Source organism: Hippoglossus hippoglossus, chromosome 13 (genome assembly GCF_009819705.1).
Source record: "Hippoglossus hippoglossus isolate fHipHip1 chromosome 13, fHipHip1.pri, whole genome shotgun sequence".
In the NCBI taxonomy this organism is placed as follows: Eukaryota; Metazoa; Chordata; class Actinopteri; order Pleuronectiformes; family Pleuronectidae; genus Hippoglossus; species Hippoglossus hippoglossus.
This window is the reverse complement of record NC_047163.1, coordinates 13629417-13648892: the sequence shown is the minus strand read 5'-3', so window position 1 is coordinate 13648892 and position 19476 is coordinate 13629417. Positions and strand designations below refer to the sequence as shown.

At 42.2% G+C, this 19476-nt stretch overlaps 1 protein-coding gene across 4 annotated transcripts in view; it reads left to right on the top strand.

Annotated features, from left to right (window-relative positions):
* Window positions 1-18123, top strand: part of dscamb (Down syndrome cell adhesion molecule b) — a 121651-nt gene extending 103528 nt beyond the window's left edge. For 2 of the 4 annotated variants that reach the window (XM_034604174.1, XM_034604173.1), the window contains exons 22-33: window positions 279-396; window positions 517-683; window positions 1085-1183; window positions 3284-3472; window positions 3841-4131; window positions 6428-6604; window positions 7404-7434; window positions 7681-7796; window positions 8313-8477; window positions 11177-11377; window positions 11829-12131; window positions 16718-18123. In XM_034604174.1, coding sequence (XP_034460065.1) covers window positions 279-396; window positions 517-683; window positions 1085-1183; window positions 3284-3472; window positions 3841-4131; window positions 6428-6604; window positions 7404-7434; window positions 7681-7796; window positions 8313-8477; window positions 11177-11377; window positions 11829-12131; window positions 16718-17277 — 2417 coding nt within the window. In that variant the 3' untranslated portion in view covers window positions 17278-18123. The remainder of the gene's footprint in view (window positions 1-278; window positions 397-516; window positions 684-1084; window positions 1184-3283; window positions 3473-3840; window positions 4132-6427; window positions 6605-7403; window positions 7435-7680; window positions 7797-8312; window positions 8478-11176; window positions 11378-11828; window positions 12132-16717) is intronic. The other 2 variants (XM_034604175.1, XM_034604176.1) reach the window with 1 other exon arrangement.
* The last annotated feature ends 1353 nt before the right edge of the window (window positions 18124-19476 follow it).

Below are 19476 nucleotides of genomic sequence, written 5' to 3'. Positions count from 1 at the left end.
TTCACATTGTTTTCTACGCTTGATCATCATTCAAAGCATAATTGGTCATATTAGCATATGAGAACTTCATGAAACAAACAACATCTTTGTACCATTGAGATTTTGTATTGGGATATTTGGCACAATATGAATATGACACCTAATTGGGGAAAAAAATCTAAAAAACCATAAGGAATATTTTTTTATTTGGACAATTGAAAACTTGTTTCTTACTTTTCTGACAAAAGCTTCATCCATTCAGACCACTCATAAAGTTTATGTGTTTGTGTGGATTTTAGCTCCCTCCAGGATTCTGACCTTCAATGGGACAGTGACGACTCCCTGGATGAAAGATATCGTTCTGCCATGCAAGGCTGTCGGAGACCCTCCCCCTACCATCAAGTGGCTGAAGGGAAAGTAAGTGAAAGTGCTGCTGCTCAGCACAGATATGATATAACACTATCAGCGATACTCTGAATATGCAGCATTTTGTTATCTGTAGAAATGTCTAAGCTACTTTTCATTTATTTTCTCCAGCACCAATGGGACTCCTACCCCTGTCCTGGTGGACGGCCGTCGCAGTGTCCATGGCAACGGCAGCTTCCTCATCCGCACAGTGAAAGCAGAGGATTCTGGCAACTACAGCTGTGTGGCCAGCAACAACTGGGGGTCAGATGAGATCACACTTAATCTACAGGTCCAAGGCAAGTAGTCACAGCATAGAGGCACTGCACAGTGAGGCAGACAATGAAACAAGACAAAAATAAAACAGAAAAGAAACATTTTAGAGAAGTCTTAATTCAGGAAAGAGTAATAAAGTCATTATGTCTCGGAGAGAGCGTAGCATATGGATAACTTCCCTGAGAGGACCAATCCAAACATTGACCTTATGTCACACACACTCATTATGTTGCATTCTCTGACTCCACAAGAGAAAGTTCCACTGTGGTCCAAAAGCTATTAAAGAATGTAGTGCCAGTTTGGCCGAGAGTGTGATCTGAAAGAAAGTTCCGTATTGCCTCTTAAAACTGAGGTTTTCAATCTGGGCCGGGAGATCGAGGCAATTTAACACAAATACTATCTTTGTTTGTCCTCGTATCCACAGTCCCTCCTGACCAGCCTCGCCTCACTGTTACCAAGACGACCACCACATCAATCACATTGTCATGGATACCTGGAGACAACGGAGGGAGTTCAATCAGAGGTGAGAGTGACACACACACACACACACACACACACACCCAAACACACTCACACCAACACACACACACACACAAACACACTGTTGTCTTTGTCTAGTTATGAGGACACTCATTAACAAATGTATCTGTATGTAATCCCTAGCCCCTTACCCCAACCATAAACATCACAACCATAGACTGTATACAAAGATGGACGACATGACAGCTACCAAAACTGAAGCCTAAGCATCTCACTCGCCCCCTAAAGGCTGGCTGCAGTATAGGTCATAAATCCCGCCTGGGCAACTTTACGTCATGATTGACAACTGAGTCTGACTCATAATGACTAACTCTTGCTCAAAATGAACAAAATTCCACGGTTCGTATTTAATCTTCGTTTAAGCTTCTTTTCTGGATAGTGGGAGGAAGTGGAGACATGTTGTCTATCTTTATATACAGTCTATGATCACAACTAAATACATAGCCCTAACTTATATCCTAACCATAACATACTGTACACCTGATTCTAATCTATACCCTATAACCATGTCTTAGCCCTCCAACAAGTTCTGAGGACCAGCCACAATGTTTTCACAATCATGGTTTTGAACCAAAAATTGTCCTCACAACCAAAGAACAACATGCACACACACATAAAACAAATTGATTTGAGACAATGGACAGTGCCATTCCAGCTGTATGGGATGTACACATGCACAAATATGCTGTGCACATGTATGTAACTCCATACATTATCCTTCATATAGAAACAATCACCTCCCCTCAGATGCCTGTTATAACCAATGTCACCTCCTCCTTCACGCTAACATCCCTGTACTTGTTCCTGTTTCTCATTATCCGCTGGTGAGGTCGAATATTCAGCTCCTAAAAGGCAGATTAAAAAGCAGCGGTGAAGATTAGGTGTGTTTAAGTGGAAGATTAAAGTGCTCCATCTTACAGGAAGCACAATCACAGTCAGACTATTTGTGGTGATTTATCATTGCTTCCAATCACGGCCGAGGCTCCTGTCTTCAGAGTTGTAGTCACTATTAAAGCTGTCCACGATAGCTTCTCTGTGATATTTGTTTGTCTTCCCTGCTCACAGCATCATCCATCAGCAAAACACACAAACACACACACACACACACACACACACACACACACACACACACACACACACACACACACCTCAGCTTGTGGTTTACTATTTTTAGCCAGGCTTGCAGCTTGCTCTGTGGAGGTTGGTGCCGACTCTCACTCCAACACTTTGTCCAGATAACTATAACTAGATTAGATGAACTGCCATGAAATGCATGGTATCTTAATTTAGGGATCCCTGGCTTTTCATGAAGAGCCACCAACAGGTCAAAGACTGTATTCATTACTTATAAGTAAAACTAATGACTGTAATGTTGTGAGCAGCTGTAAAAGAGTGTGATTAATTTCAATGAGTTACTTTTCTACTGTTCAGATATGAAGTTCAATGAAAGTCAGAGTTTTTAAAGCATTTATTCAACTTTAGGTTGTTATCTTGGTTGGTTGACTTGAGCTGATGTGAGATGGTTTTTGCTCTTCAGACAATTTCACGCTATACATTCAGATAATGCAGTCCTACAAAACTGGAATAAATATTTTGGAAAAAAAAAATCTGCTCTCATTATTACCACCACTCTGATTTTGATCAGAATGGTATTAAAAAGTCAGAAATATGATACGTGGCCTCTTCCAAAACCGTGCTGCTGCTGCAGGAGGGGGGGGGGGGGGCTAATTTAATCTGCCTGTTCTGATTGGATCAATGAACCAGTTCTCCTCTCATTATTAATCACTTTTAAATATAAAAAACTGCTGTAGTTAAAAACAGACTCAACACTGGCTTAGCTCTGCTGAATATTGAGTTGAGCATAATAAGCCGTGTCTGACATCTTAAATGACCAGTGTGTTTCTCTTTATCTTGAGACAAACTGTATTTCTACAGAGCTCTGTGTATAAACTTTTCATCCGAACACATTGAACAACAGGAAACACACATAAAGTTAATATGTTAATGAAATTGGAATAGTTACTTTTCGGATCTGCCTCCACTCATGTTTTTCTCCTCTCACCCTCTCCGCTCCCCTCCCCAGGCTACATCCTGCAGTATTCAGAAGACAACAGCGAGCAGTGGGGCAGTTTTCCCATCAGTCCCAGCGAGCGTTCGTACCGTCTGGAAAACCTCAAGTGTGGCACCTGGTACAAATTCACCCTGACGGCCCAGAATGCAGTGGGACCAGGGCGCATCAGTGAGATCATCGAAGCGAAGACCCATGGGAAAGGTAGGAAGTGACACACTAGAGTGCTGCCATTACGACTCATTATATTGTGTGAGATGATTCAGCCCAGCTACATTTGGGAGTCATGTTCCTATAACTATATTACAGTTTGTGTTTATTAACTCTAGATGTAGAATTAATTAAATTTATCCAAACAACTCCCAAAATCTCAAAACTCATCCAAAACCCACAAAATATAGAAAAATTCAGAGTTTAAAAAAATCTATTCACAGTCATTTTACTTGTATGCGCCTTTAGAAGATATTGTTTTAGTCGACATTGAAAGTTTGTGATCTTGAACTGTTACATGATCATGTCTGTATCATGTTCCGGAGTTTCGAGCTTTTCTCTTGTGTCGACCTCTTCCTCAGAACCCCAGTTTGCCAAAGAACACGAACTCTTCACCAGCATCAACTCCACCAGGGCCAGGCTCAACCTGGTCGGCTGGAACAACGGCGGCTGCCCGATCACCTCCTTCATACTGGAGTACCGAGCGGTGGACTCGTCCACCTGGACCACGGCCCAGCGCACATCACTGACCAAGAGCTACATCCTGTACGACTTGCAGGAGGCGACCTGGTACGAGCTGCAGATGAAGGTCACAAACAGCGCCGGCTCATCAGAGAAGAGGAACATCTTTGCTACTCTCAATGCTGACGGAAGTGAGTTTGGATAAAACTGTTTCCCTCAGAGCTGCACACATATCAAAAACCATGGGATCAGGGTAGAATAGTATTGTTCAGGATCAGGAGCGAATGACTATGACACTGATTATGTAAAAATTGTGCCTTCAAACTGAAAGTGTAGCCAAACATGACCCCAACAATTGTAAAGACCAATGACATAAGTTTGGAGTTGTTTTATGTCCCATCTCATTCAAGGTGTTGTGACACAGGGTTACAGTAGAGGGCCAATGGTGCATGATATACTCAAACACTTTACTGAAGTAAAAGTACAAATTAATACTAAATAAATAAATAAATAAAGTAAAAGTACCACAATAACTTGTCTATGAGTAAAAGTAATTAAGCACTTCCTTTTAAATATACTTTAATTATTAAAAATAAAAATACTTGAGTATAACTTATTCCCAAATACAACTACATCATTTACTGTATATTTTGTTTAATACAAGAATAGTACAAACTTGTATATGTCTTTTAAATATGGTCATGGATAGTATCAAATGACAAAATCTTGGCAGAGCTTCTTCTAAATTCCACTTCAGGTGTTTCTTCACCAGTGCTTCTGCTGTTGCTGCTGCAGGAGGTGGGGTCTAATGTTAAGTGCCAGCTCTGATTGGATCAGATCAGATCATGATCATGATCAGATCATGTGAACATGTGAACATGTGACACAATGCATTGTAAAAATGTAGCAGAGTAGAAAGTACAGATATTTGCTGATACATGTAGTGGAGTAAAAGTGAAAATTACCTGAAAATTAATCCACTTAAGTAAAGTACAGATACATGACAAATGTACTTAAGTATAGTAATGAAGTAAATGTACTTTGTTACGTCACAACACTGTTGAAGTGAGAAATTAAACACAGCTCTTGCTAATAACAAAAGCAACAACAGCTCAAACGATTTCACACCATTTACTTCAAAACTTTGGGACACCGGTGTTGAAGCTTCCAGTGCTATTCAGCAGTTCTGCTGACAGTACATTATGAGCTTTAAGATTATTGAAATCATACCGTGGTGTAAGCCTTTGAACAAATTGACAGGTATACTGACGGCTCAGTTGAGGGAGAAAACTGGGACTTGAGATTCTCCGCGGGCCATGATGTTGCTTTATTTGCCACAGGCTACAGAGTGTGTCAATCACACACAAAGGAAACATATAAGCTGTAGAGGAGGAGAGGAGGTGGTGAGAGCTCTGCACTCCAGACTATTCATTAATTTCCTTTGAAGGGTTTTTGCTGAGACGTGTAAGCTGCCTGTCAGTGTGTGTGTGTGTGTGTGTGTGTGTGTGTGTGTGTGTGTGTGTGTGTGTGTGTGTGTGTGTGTGTGTGTGTGTGTGTGTGTGTGTGTGTGTGTGTGTGTGTGTGTGTGTGTGTGTGTGTGTGTGTGTGTGTGTGTGTGTGTGTGTGTGGACGCTACAGTTAGTTAGACAGAGGTTCTATAGCCCAGGAGACAGCATATATTCAGTCTCCTATAAACCCACTGCCCCAACGGGCTTTTCTACTCTACTGACCGAGGAAATGAAATTATATTTTAATGTTGAATGTAATGAAAAGGCAGGCATGAGGGAACTTCCACAAATTCCAAAGCAGTTAGAGAGCCTGTTTCTGCTGACAACATAAGAATCAATAAAAGCTGGGTTAGGTTTTTGCACTGAGCATCTGGGAGCCATCTCTGTGGTGTTTGCAAGTTTTAGGGTCAGGTGAAGTGGAAACTTAGATTCAGGGTTTCTGCAGTTTAAGACATTTTTTAGACTGAAATAAATTCAATTAAAAGACCTGAGTCATGTATGATGGATACTTAATAACTTGATAATTACTTATACTTCCTCATAATAAGATAAGTTGAAGTAGCTTAGTAGAGAATAACCCTCGAAACAGCACGTTATCTCACAATCTACAGACAGAGACAGTAGGTATCCATATTCAGGTAAATTCTGACCAGTGTGTTTGTAATTGCTTCCATGTTGGTTTTGTTTGTAGTTTTATTACAGTCTGCTAATATAGGTAAGAAATGCAACACACAGAGACATTAAATGTTATTATGGGATTTGTAGACCTGGTTCTAGAGCCTGCACACAAAAACTTATATCCATCTTTGTTTTTCTACATTGTTATTTAGGTGTTGCACATCGTTATTTGGTCCTACATTTCATTAGAGTCTTGTGGATCTGAACAATTTTTTACATAAAGCATAAAGTACATAAAAAATACATTTGAATGAGGCTCTTGGTGTCATTTTTAATACTGATGTATTTTTTTCCCTTGTAGGTACCATCCCTCCCTTGCTGAAGACAGGAGATCCCATCTCAGACAACATGTCAGGCAGCGGAGGTCTGAAGATGGTGGTGACCATCACCTCTATTCTGGTGGTGGTCGTGCTGGTCTTCATCATGCTCATGGTGCTAAAGAGGAGGCGAAGGGAGCAGAGGCTCAAGAGACTCAGAGGTGAGTTGTAGATTATAGTTCATTTTGTATCAATGTCTGTTAACACATTCAGGATGTGAATATGCAGAATCTGTAGGCGAGGGACAAGATATTGGGGCCCATGATGACCATTGCTTTTGAATTAATCTGAATTCATATGAGGATAATTATTAACAGAGATTATCCAAAATATGGTCTGAACCTAAAACACCTACAAGAAGAATCAATGTTGTGTTTTGTTTGGAGAAACATTCGACTTGTTGATAAAAGAAACAAATCAGACTGTAAATAGCGTGAGACGAACAACAGACGGACTCTTGGCACAGAAATCGGTTGTCTACACCGGAAGCCACAACATATTGACATATTGACAGCGTTGACATCAGAGGCTAATTTGACATCAAACGATAGGCGATGGACTCACCACATTCACTTTATCTGGAAAAAAATGTTCCAGAGGTTCACCAACATTATGTTTTCATGTATTGTGTACACATGATTAACTCCCAGAGCACGAATACACACTGTATGCGCACATCTTGACACACCTACACTTTAGTCTAACGTGCACGTCAACACGCCTACAGGCATGCAGACAAATGAACATCAGTTTATTTACAGTTTCATGCATCTGAACCAGTTCGGTGTTTGTCTCTTCAGGTCAAACACCTCCACGCTCTTGCTTCCAACTCTCCTGACGAACTGTCATTGCCTCTTTGTAAGAGGAGTTGTCAGTGAATGTACAGTGTTTCCACTGCTGTAGCTTATCAACTGAGACAGAACTATTATGGTATTAACAACCTCTTTGCTGACTTCACAGATGCCAAGAGCCTGGCAGAAATGCTGATGAGGTATGTATGCTTAATTTTAATTTATGCTTGTTGCTTTCCTTTAAGCACCAGACATAAATCACACTTTAGCCTGGAGTCGCAGTAGCTATCAGTAAAAATCAAATATATTGCACACAGGATACACTGTCCCTCCTGCCTCCTTACAGCTACTTATCAACTTAAATGGGACTGAATTAGCATTTGTGCGATACAATGAAAAAAGAAAATCATGAAAACTAATGAATTCTTCCTCATGAATCTGCTCAGTAAAAACACGCGGACGCCAGACACAGTGAACAAGCAGCAGCAGACGTTAAGAATGCACATCGACATCCCCAGAGCCCAGCTCCTGATCGAGGAGAGGGACACCATGGAGACAATCGGTAAGACACTTCAAACAAGACCCTGTGCTAATCATTCACTCATAACGATTCAGCCATGACTGATATAATAGCTTCATCCAACGAAGAGGTTATGTTTTCCCCCCAAGTCGGTTTGTTGTTATGCCTCCATACCAGCGACAGCCAGTGGCCGTAGACATTATGTTTTCAGGGTTGTCAGTCCATACGTCCAATTCTTGTGAACACAATATCCCAATAACGCCGTGAGAGAATTTCTTAAAAGATGACCTGATCAGGTTTTAGGATTACGCAAACATTACAAAATCGATTTCCACCACACTAAGTGGAGGTTCTGGGGAACGGGCCTGAGAAGAACTCATGTGTTTTGGTGTGGATGCAGATTATGGGCCAGATCCAGTATTTTTAATATTTTCCTTATTTTTAGAAGTATGTGCTCTACTGAGAGCCACAGACAGTCTAGTTTTTTGTCACTGTCTCTTTCTTCCCTCCTTTCCTTTCCTTACATCATTTTGTTTCTTTCTGCTGTTTGTCCCATAGATGACAGGTCCACCGTGCTGTTGACAGACAATGACTTCGGGGAGACGAATAAGCAGAAATCCTCCACGGTGACCCACACGGTCCACTACCAGTCTCTGTCCCAGGCCACCGGGCCACTGGTGGACGTGTCCGATGCCAGGCCTGGAACCAGTGAGTCCCACCACCGTCAGTGCTCAACATTTACTTCTTTCAATACTAATATTGTTATTAAACTAGTCATGTGTTACTAATAATAATGTTAATTGTGTGATATTTGGTTACTCAGTCATGAATCTTGTACTGTTGAATGACACTGTAAAAAACGGATATTTGTCTCAGCAGCATAAATCAAATACACTGTACATGTATTTGAATAACATGCAGGGCTAATAGAAAAACCACAGACTGCTATCATACACTATGTGAGCCTCTTTCCAGCAGTGAGATTACAAAGACCCAGCAGACGTGCTGCAGAGCGAACTCTCGGCCTCTAGTGTTTGAGCTCCACTGAAGCAGAACTGATGAAGAGTAGCGATCTCCCTGCTGCTTCTTGACATGTCCTCACCTGATTGTGCACACAAAGACACACACACACACACACACACACACACACACACACACACACACACACACACAAAGACAAACACACACAGTGTGGTTTACTAAAATTACTTTTATGCAGACAATGCATGTATTGTACACCACTTTTTTCTCCTATCTTCTCTCCAATTAGTAATGTTAAATCTTTTTTGTTTTAATACTTATCGACATGCAGCACAAAATATAAAATATCAGTTTAAAAATCAAATATCACCAGAAAAAAAACCCTGCTTTCTTCCATTAATATATTATACTTTTTAGATGTGATTCATATCTGTTATCATCATATGTACCACACCATACACTATTTAAAGATGGTAAATAAATCCCGCCTCCTCCATGTCAGTGGATGGGATGTGGACCAAATTAAAAAGTCAAAGTGCATTTCAAATAAATTGTTTTCGAAGATGGTTCATTCTAGGTATTTCTTCTTTATCACACTGATGTTGAAGTGTGGTTTTATACAGTTAGTTTGGTTTTAATTGGTAATGTTATAAAAACAAGGTGAAACACACACACACTTACATACACAAACACTAACATTCATCACAATCACACACACACATGCATTTACACACAAGCAGACAGTCATGTGATTGGTTCATTTAACCTGGCCAGTGGGGCATGACTTCCATTTGCTGACTCGGTCCCTTTTTTCCCTGCTGCTGTTAGACAAACACCTCCATCACTTCATCCCTCCATCCTCGCTGATGGAATTACTGTCTGACCTACTACAATTACCTGCACCATTCTTCTCTGTGCAGCTCCAACCCAGAGCATTTTCTAAAGGCTCTTTCTCTGCTGTAGCCCAGTGGTGCATACAACAGCAGCCTGTCTGGGTCCAGGCTGAATATAATACTATCTGTGTGTCTGTGTAGAGACAGTTGGAGCTTAAGATTGATGATAATGTTGCTGCCTGGCCCTGTGAGATTGTAGTGTTCAGTGTTCACAGAGAGGGGTGGAAGCAACACAGCAACACAGCAGGGAAAAATATATAACCCTTACTTCTGCTACAAATCATGTAGTTCTGGGTTACAGAAGAAAAATTCAACATTAACTTTGTCATGCAACAGACAAGAAGGAAATTCTTAAATTCATGTTTATTCCATGTTTAGACCCCGCTGCTGGAGGCAAATTTGTCCTTGTGGGCTCGTTTTTCTTTGTTTGATTCCATCGCTAAACAATAATGTCTTTTCATTGACTTTTGAGTAATTTAGAAATAGTCTCTTATTCCCCTTTTCTATTAAAAACTGGTCTGACTCACCTGACTGGTCTACAGATTATTGGGACCAATGAGACCAATAAGACCAAAACAGAGCTTGTGTCATGTGTAGTCTGCAAAGAATGGCGTACAGAGTGGCGTACAGAGTGGCATACAGAGTGACGTACACAGTGGCGTACACAGTGGCGTACACAGTGGCGTACACAGTGGCGTACACAGTGGCGTACACAGTGGCGTACAGAGTGGCGTACAGAGTGGCGTACACAGTGGCGTACAGAGTGGCGTACAGAGTGGCGTACAGAGTGGCGTACAGAGTGGCGTACAGAGTGGCGTACAGAGTGGCGTACACAGTGGCGTACACAGTGGCGTACAGAGTGGCGTACAGAGTGGCGTACAGAGTGGCGTACACAGTGGCGTACACAGTGGCGTACACAGTGGCGTACACAGTGGCGTACACAGTGGCGTACACAGTGGCGTACACAGTGGCGTACACAGTGGCGTACACAGTGGCGTACACAGTGGCGTACACAGTGGCGTACACAGTGGCGTACACAGTGGCGTACAGAGTGGCGTACAGAGTGGCGTACACAGTGGCGTACACAGTGGCGTACACAGTGGCGTACACAGTGGCGTACAGAGTGGCGTACAGAGTGGCGTAAAGAGTGGCGTACAGAGTGGCGTATAGAGTTCTCTTTACAGACAAATTTAAAATAATGCTCTATGTAATATCAAATTTCTGATACACAGTCACTCTCTCAGTATGCTTATTAATGAGGTACTGATTAAATGTTTGATTCAGGCACTAATATCTATTTATTCACAGAACAGAAGCTTCAGATCCCATATTAAGTGGAATAATTCTAAATATTTTAACATATAAACTCTTAGTATAAGAATTTCATGAATGTAAAATTGAGTTTGCTGTCGAATCAAAGCAGAATATTCCAGGCAAACTAAAGAGCTGTTTAATGTTGTGTCAGATGGCTTTGATTCACATTGATTTAATAAAAATAGATGGAGTGTTTTTTTCCCCTCCTCACAAACAATATGCTCTTCTCACTAGATCCCACTGCCAGACGCACTGCCAAAGCCGGTCCTGCCGCAGCACGGAGCCGCTATGCCAGCCAGTGGACCCTCAACCGGCCACACCCCACCAGCTCCTCGCACACCCTGACCACTGACTGGAGACTCCCCACGCCACGGGCCACTGGCTCTGTGGATAAGGAGAGCGACAGCTACAGTGTCAGCCCCTCACAGGACACCGGTAAAGTGGAGCAGGGAGATCATCACAGCTTTCTAGTGACATCCTTTTTGAAATTATTGTTTTAAATTAATGTTAGAAAGTTGCGGGATGTGACAGAAACCATGTCGCTTTTGTGAGACTGTCAAGTGTGAAGGCTGCATGACTCTAGTGACATGACCTTTTCGGCCAAAGTTTTCTCATTTGAAAGTGAAAGTTTGGGGCGCATCCTTGGCTGAAGCTTCCAGGGTGTGAATCCAACTTAAGCCCACACTTTTTTTTTTATTTCTCCATACTCTTTATTAAATCTATCACTGTACAGTATGAATTCATAATGAGAAAATGAGGTCATATACCACTAAATACAGTTCTGTTTCTTTCTATGTTTTTAAAAAGTCTAGTACTGCACTCTATGCTGTATTTCTAAAACAACACTTACGCCTGTGTCTCATAATGTGTGACCTGTAACCCTCAGATCGTGCACGGAGCAGCATGGTATCAACAGAGAGCGCATCCTCCACCTATGAGGAGCTGGCCAGAGCCTATGAGCACGCAAAGATGGAGGAGCAGCTCCGCCACGCCAAGTTCACCATTACTGAGTGCTTCATCTCTGACACCTCATCAGAGCAGATGACAGCAGGGACCAACGACTACACTGACAGCCTGACTTCCAGCACGCCGTCCGAGTCGGGCATCTGCCGCTTTACCGCTTCGCCGCCCAAACCTCAGGATGTCAGCCGGGTCATGAACATGGCCGCGCCCAAGGCACACAGACCTGGTGAGGAAGTGGACTTTACACACGAAACACAAACACAACTCATTCAACTCATCTTGTTTCACCTGCAAACATTCAGGACTCCCTCCTTATCTTCAACAGTTAATCCAAAAATCTCTACTGCAGCTTTTAGTTTGGGATCATTTTTAGTGCATGGTCACCACAGAACAGCAGCAGCAGTAGTAATAGTAAAAGTACGGTACAAATAGCTGTAGACAAAAACTGCATTTCCTACTATTGTGTTTTGCCATTTTGTACAGACACAGTGAGTGAAAAGGTGCAGATTTTTAGGGAACTGACTCGTGACTATGCTTTTAATGTGCGAGAGCCTAAATTTCTGACATGTCATAAAATCATAGCGTACTGTGAATCTGAAAACCGGTCCGACTCTAAAATGGCTGGCATGACTCAAAAATCGTGTCAAAATCAGGCTCAGGTCGCACAGTGTAGGCCGGCTTCAGAAAAACCTTTTTTGGTTTCATCCTTTTTCTCGTGGTAGCATCATTTCAGAAAGAGACTAGACCGGGTCACTTTTCTGTGAACGCACCCCATTAACTCAGCAGAAACAGCCTTTTTGATTATCACCTTGGTCAAGCACTATTGTATTTCCACTTAGATCAGCTTTCAGTCATCGTTTACATCCTGCAAGCCTTTAGGCAGCTGCTTTATACAGTGTTTTCTCATTAAAACATTGTATGGTACATTAGACTTTGGGGAAGCTGTTTTTTTTCTGGCAGTAGCTGCTTGTTTTTCTCCAACCTTTACAGCAAGAACAAAGTATACAAGCCCATCACACATCATGAACATGGATTATGAGATGCACTTTCTCCAGAAGCACCCCAGGGATGCCTTTTATTGGAAGAAAATGTTTTTTTTGGCTTGTAAAAGATGTTATTTGAACTACGTGAAGGCTCCGTCTTGTGCATTACATCTGCAGTTTGAGGAGGCCGTGCTGTGCTGCTGTGCTCTCCCCTCTCAGGTCGTAGTCTTACCTTACATGACCCTCCGCTCGCCCGGGCAGACCTGCAGATCGGTTACAAGCTCTAGCAGAACATGCTGACTCGCTGCTGACCACACGCAGACATTTAAAAACACAGAAACCTTTTTCTCCCTGGCACATGTACACAACACATCCATCATTCCATGTGCTGCCATGGATCGGATAACAACAGAGATAATTAGCGTTGTTGGAGGTGTCCTGTCTTAGCACCAGAAATGTACGTCTGCGTGTGCATCCCAGGATCCTCAGTTTGACCAGACAAGAGTCGAGCCCATCAGATCCCTTCTTATATTTCGAGTCTCATTATGTTGCGAACGTTTGTGCACGGGAGGGCAGACTCGTATGACCCGTTCGCCAGGCAGAGAGGGCAACTAAAGGCCGTCTGTCAACCTGATCTGAAGCGAATGTCACTCAGGACAAAACAGCACTTTACCGCTACAATGGAGGCTGTTCAGTGTAACACCAGCCTCTGAGCCTGTCAGGCTTTGCTGAGTGCTGGACTCTGGTGTCAGTTACATTCGGTGGGTCAGTATGGGCTGCATCGCCTCTACAGTTTTCTGGGTTGTGTTTAGATATTGTACAAAAGAAACAAGATGAACCCATATGAAAGTCTGGTTAAGGCAGGAACATTTGATGTACATTTCTCACATTATCAATGAGTCAGACCTAAAAGTGTATTATACATATTGACATTAGAGTATTGGCATTTTCAGCTTTTATTGCCATGTCTTAAGTTGCGTATTTCTGCTGACTCCACTGTTAAATAGACGAAGATAAGAGTGACATTTTTCTAGGAGGCATACAGTTACTGCTATATCTCTTACTATATGCTATAGTATATAATATAGTTTATAGTATATAATATAGTATAGTTTTAGTATATAAACTACTAAATACCTGCTATTACCATATGATGCATCAAAGCAGAATTAACAACCAGATGTATGTGGACATGGGGAGCTCACTTACCTTATCAGTGCAGCGTATATCACAGTTTCACAGTTATGGCCAATAATGAATCGTGTGTCACATTTTGTAGTCAGAGATATTAAGGAGGTTGGAGATGCACTAAATACATTCTCACCAAATATGTAAATTCTATGTGGAGCATATTACAGTGGTAATCCTTTGAAACTCAGACCCAGTGTGGGTCAGTTTGACTGACAGCTGGTGACTAACCCAGCTTCAACCCCATCTCCGTCTCTGTTACACCTGACTGACCTGAACTGACCTCACCTCACTCACCTCACAAGGTCAAAGGCAGAAGGACTCTCTCGCTCTCATTACATTTAGATGGACGGACATGGTTTAAGGTTAGGGTAACGTTGGGTTTAGGTTAGACAAGTAGTAATTATGGTTACGTCTCCGGGAAATTAATATCAGTCAATAAAATGTCCTCTGAAGTGTTTATATTACTGGACAATCTTTTCAGGCTGATGAATTTTCCAACCACATTTCTACCGAGCTCCCACGGTAACACTTAAATCTATATTTAATTCAATTAACACTCTGAGCCATTCATCATCGCCGCTGGCACTAATAGGGCTTATTATAAAACACAGTGAATTATTCATTCTTCCTGTGAACCTACAAATCCATTCTCCAAGGTCACACGCTGGACTCCATCTGCATACAGCGTTGTATGTGCTGGCTGTGAGAGCGTGTTTGTCTTCACTCAGTACACTGTGTGCACGTGTGGGCCGTGTACATGTGAACGGGATGGCACGTGTGGGAGCGAGAGGGCGTGTTGAAAAGTGATTTCAGCGGCGAATCGTACACCTGTAAACGACTGTTGATCTCTGGTTCTCTGAAAGATGAGTGTGAGGACGAGACGCTTCAGCGTGCATTAACAAATACAGACCAGATCTGGCAACCCAACACCGCTCTGTGACGGGCTAATTTGCTCTCTTATATACTGTAACCCAAGCAGTAACAGAGAAACAATAGCAGAGGAGGAACCATAAACTCACTGAACCACATCAAAGTGCCTCTTCCTTGTATGTAACACCTCAGACAATCACTGAAAGATTGAGGCGATAGCGTTTAATCTTGGTTTATCACTCAGTAAGAGTATTAAATCTGACCTGGTTTGTTTTGCTGCGGGCATTATCACGTGTGCTCTTTTCAAGTAAGACTCCAGCTCCTCTCCTCAACTTAACTTTTCAGCACGGAGAAGTTTTAATTTGGTGTATACACAGAACTTCCTGGTAGCAGAGGCGAGGTCCATCGTTCAGCTCCATCGCAGTAAGAAAAGATAACTCACATCATCACATCGGGCCCTGAGAAGAATAGCAAAGATAACATTGTAATGTTCAGCTTCCTATTACATTATGTTCTGCACCGGCTATAAAATCAAATAGATTCACACTTGGAGGAGATTGGATTTACATTCAAATAACAGTGATTTCAGTCCTGATCCCAGAGGGGCCGGAGGTGAGCAAATGTAACAGCGAGAATGTGAGGAGATAAATATGGAATTTTATTTTTAGCTCTCTATGCAGTTAATTTAAACAGATGAGGAATAATATAGAGTCTGTGGAGACAAGTCAGACCTGCTGAGAGCGTGTGCAAACAGTGGGGATCTTAGAGACCTGTCCCACTATCTCTGGGGACAAGCAGACGCTTCCTGCAGCCTCCACATCAACCCTGTGACTCCCTGTTAAATGTCACATTAATTATAAAATTGCAGTGCTCACTTTCAAGGACTTCAAGGTAGGCTTAGTAATTTTTTTAGACACTTTAACTACATTTTTGTAAATCCTCACCATGTCCCGATAGCGATCAATATATAAAGTTGTCTGAAAAAATCAAAATGAAGAAATATCTGTGTGTGGGCCTTGCAGGACGCGACCGATTATTTCATTGGGACCAAGGGAATCTAGCTTTTCCAGGATTACCAACCCTAGCTTTAAATGTCTTTGCACCCAAATTAACCTAAGCTTTGCGTAAGGAGCCCTGGTTACTCCCAGGTCTCACCTTATAAAGGGCGACAGAGATTTTGCTTTCAGAGCCTTTACATTATTGAGTTCACTCCCCATTGCACTTAAACACACCTATTCACCAGCTTCTTTTAAATCTTCTAAACAATTGTTTAAACCTTTCTTTTTATGAAAGCTATTACAAATAGTTGACATTGGCTCGTATTTAAACAGACTAATCCTCTACTTTATTGCTCTATTTTTTCTGCTCATGTTCCATTGTTTTCTTCTCATTGTTTCTTCCTTGCAGAGCACTTAGTAACATTGTTAAAAAAAGTGCTACATAAATCAATTGTTGTTTATTACAGTCAAATGATAATTTTATATAGTATTTATTGTGCCGGTCTTTGGAAATCTGTCCGAGCAACAAAATATCTGAGTGCACGTGCACAGCTTTTTGAGTGTGAGTGCAGGGTTTTGTTTCCTTGTTTCCAGCAGCATGCAGCTGTTTTTAGCAATGAAAACTCCAATAATCCCTTTTAAACGGCCAATAATAATCAGTCTGTTTTCATGCTAGTCCAACAACCTGTGATAACATCACTGTGCATGGACACTGTAATTGAACTAATCCTTAATTGTCCCCTGCTTCTCGCCTGTGTGTTCCATCTCAGGGGGAGAGCTGGTCCACTTGCCGCCTTATCTCCGCATGGACTTCCTGTTGAACCGTGGCGTGCCACTGGCAGCCCGAGGTGGAGGAGTGAGCAGCAGCAGTGGCAGCAGCAGCAGTGGAGGAGGAGCAGGAGGTGGAGGAGGAGGTGGTGGTGGTGGTGGAGGAGGAGGAGCGGGAGCAAGCGGAGGTGGTGTTGGTGCTTCAGGGGACGCAAGAGTCGGGGCAGGAGGAGCAGGAGGAGCAATGGGCCAGACCTGCCTGGAGCCCCAGAGGAGCCGCACCCTGAAGAGGCCACCTCCCATGGAACCCACCCCCATGGAAGTGCCCTCGCCCAGGGAGGTGCAGCAGTGGCAACCAGGAACTGCCTCCACCCTCCCCCACAGGGATGTCCGGGAGAGGGGAGAGGCCCGGGGCGAGGTCCGGGCGGACGTCCCCTCCTCAGGAGACCTTGCCCAAGCACAGGCTGCCAAGCTCAGCACCTCCCAGGAGTCACTGCTGGACTCCAGAGGACACCTGAAACAGAGCAACAACCCCTATGCCAAGTCTTACACTCTGGTATAACACTGGGACGCACAGCGGACTAAACTGCAGACACACCGGAGGAGGACGGACAAGAGACAGACGACAGGCACAGGACAAACAGTTTTCCACAACAGAAATTGTTGTATATAGAGCCGTTTCTGACATGCGTCTGAAGTGGATGCTTTTCTTTGAGTGTGTCTTTCTTTCTTTCTTTCTTTCTTTCACTCTTTTCTTTCTTCCCTCTGTCGCTCTTCTCTGTTGCTTTCACACTTTTCTTCATTCTCTCACACCTCGCGCCTCTTCTGATGAATTTTCTCTCACAGGTTTTATTTTCTACTTGAGTATTCTTTTATTCTAAAGTGACAACATATGAGGATTGCCAAAATGATTTATTTAAAATTTGAGAAAGAGAAAAAATACTATTGAATTTATATCAAGGACAATTATAGTCATTATTATTATTACTATTATTATTATATAAAAACAGAAAATATCTAAAAAACAAGAAGGGAAACAGGAGGAGGACATTGCTTTCTTAATTTATTTTTATTTTATTGTGGCAGTGTGATGAAATCTGTGATTGGGTAACCGAGGGGGTTTTTAGCACTACGAGGAGCCAATAGGAGGAGAAGGAGAAGAAGAAGAGCGATGCCGGACACGAGCGCCAATGCTGACCAATCGTAACGTTTTTCAACCTTTCTGATGACTGCATGGCGACTGATCAAATGACAATTATTAGGAATGGCTGGAAATCCAAAAAAAAAAGAGAATTTTTGTCACACTATGAAATTATACAATGTGAATATATATAAAGAGATCACTTTTATTTGTGGATATTACGGGGAAAATGATTTGGTTAATAAAGTCCTTAGTCATGTTTGCACATATCTGACTTTGATTCATGTGTCGAGACAAATGTCCCTCCCTCTTCTTGACTGTTCGTCCTGTTTTCTACCCTCTACACCAGTGGTTCTTAAATGGGGGGGCTGTGGGACACTGCCAGGGGGTCTGTGAAAAGTTTCCGTATTCAACCATTAAAATTATTATGATATATGGGTAGTCTGTGTTGACATGGTAAACAAATATTTTATATACAGATATAATATCTTTCTAAGACATCTCTATTATGTTGGTTTCTTACATAACTAAGTAGAAGTATTTGAGTGCGTCCCCAGGATGTTTTCAATCTTCTAGGTGGGGGGGTCCTTGTCCTCTGCTCTACACTGCATTCATCTTACACCTAATATTGAGACGTGTCCTTTTTAGAGAAGCACCCACCCCCACACCATAATTATTTTTATTATCATAATAATAAACAAAGTGCATACACGTGAATAAAGGTAAAGTGCAAACCTCCACCACCATCACAGGTACATCTTACACACATTTATACATTCCAGCCTTCAACCAAACCTCCAAAACCACAAAGCTTTTGGCAGAAAAGTTAGTGGCATGGGGCCACATTGGAAGTTTTCCCGACGGTGGTGTCACTGCTGTCTCCTGTATGTTGCTAATCAGAGAATTTAACACGGTTCTCACAAGTTTGCCGTTGCTCCGGACTAAGATCATCCGCCAGTGTTTGTCAGAGGCCCCCTCTCGGCTCAGGCTCCCAGGTAACTGCCTGTTACCTCTTTGCGACACCCCTGGTTGTGGTTGGTAAAACCTCAACCTGGTCAACGGTTGATCTTTGCATAAAAAAGCCCAAAAATATATATGTAAACATGATTTTCTGTTTCATACATATTTTTGCTTTAATTCCATCTCATGACTAATCTCATGATCCCTCAGGTTAGTGCTGCATCTGATTCGTTTTGAGGATTAGCCCTGTTCTGTTGAAGTCTTTGGATCAAAGTACTTCAGCCTTCCCGTTGACACTGTGTTACTTTTTTACTCTTCTTTTCCTCCCTTCAAACTCACTAGCTCGCTTCATTCTTATGTGAATATAACACAAATCGAACTAAATGTATTGATCTGAGGAAACACGATACGAAGCCAAAACAATCGATTGTCACACATTAGTGTTAGTAGCCTAAAGGTCGTCCTCGTGTCAAACTGCGGACTCTCCTTCCCGAAGGTTACGGGTCAAAGGGTCAAACCACTAAAAGGGCAACTGTGGCAACCCGATATATTTATGACATGTGACCCCACAACTAAATTTAACACTAAAGAAAAAAGTCATTGATTAAGCATCACAAGTTTCATATTGTCAAATTTGTGGCCTTATTTTACACAGACAAA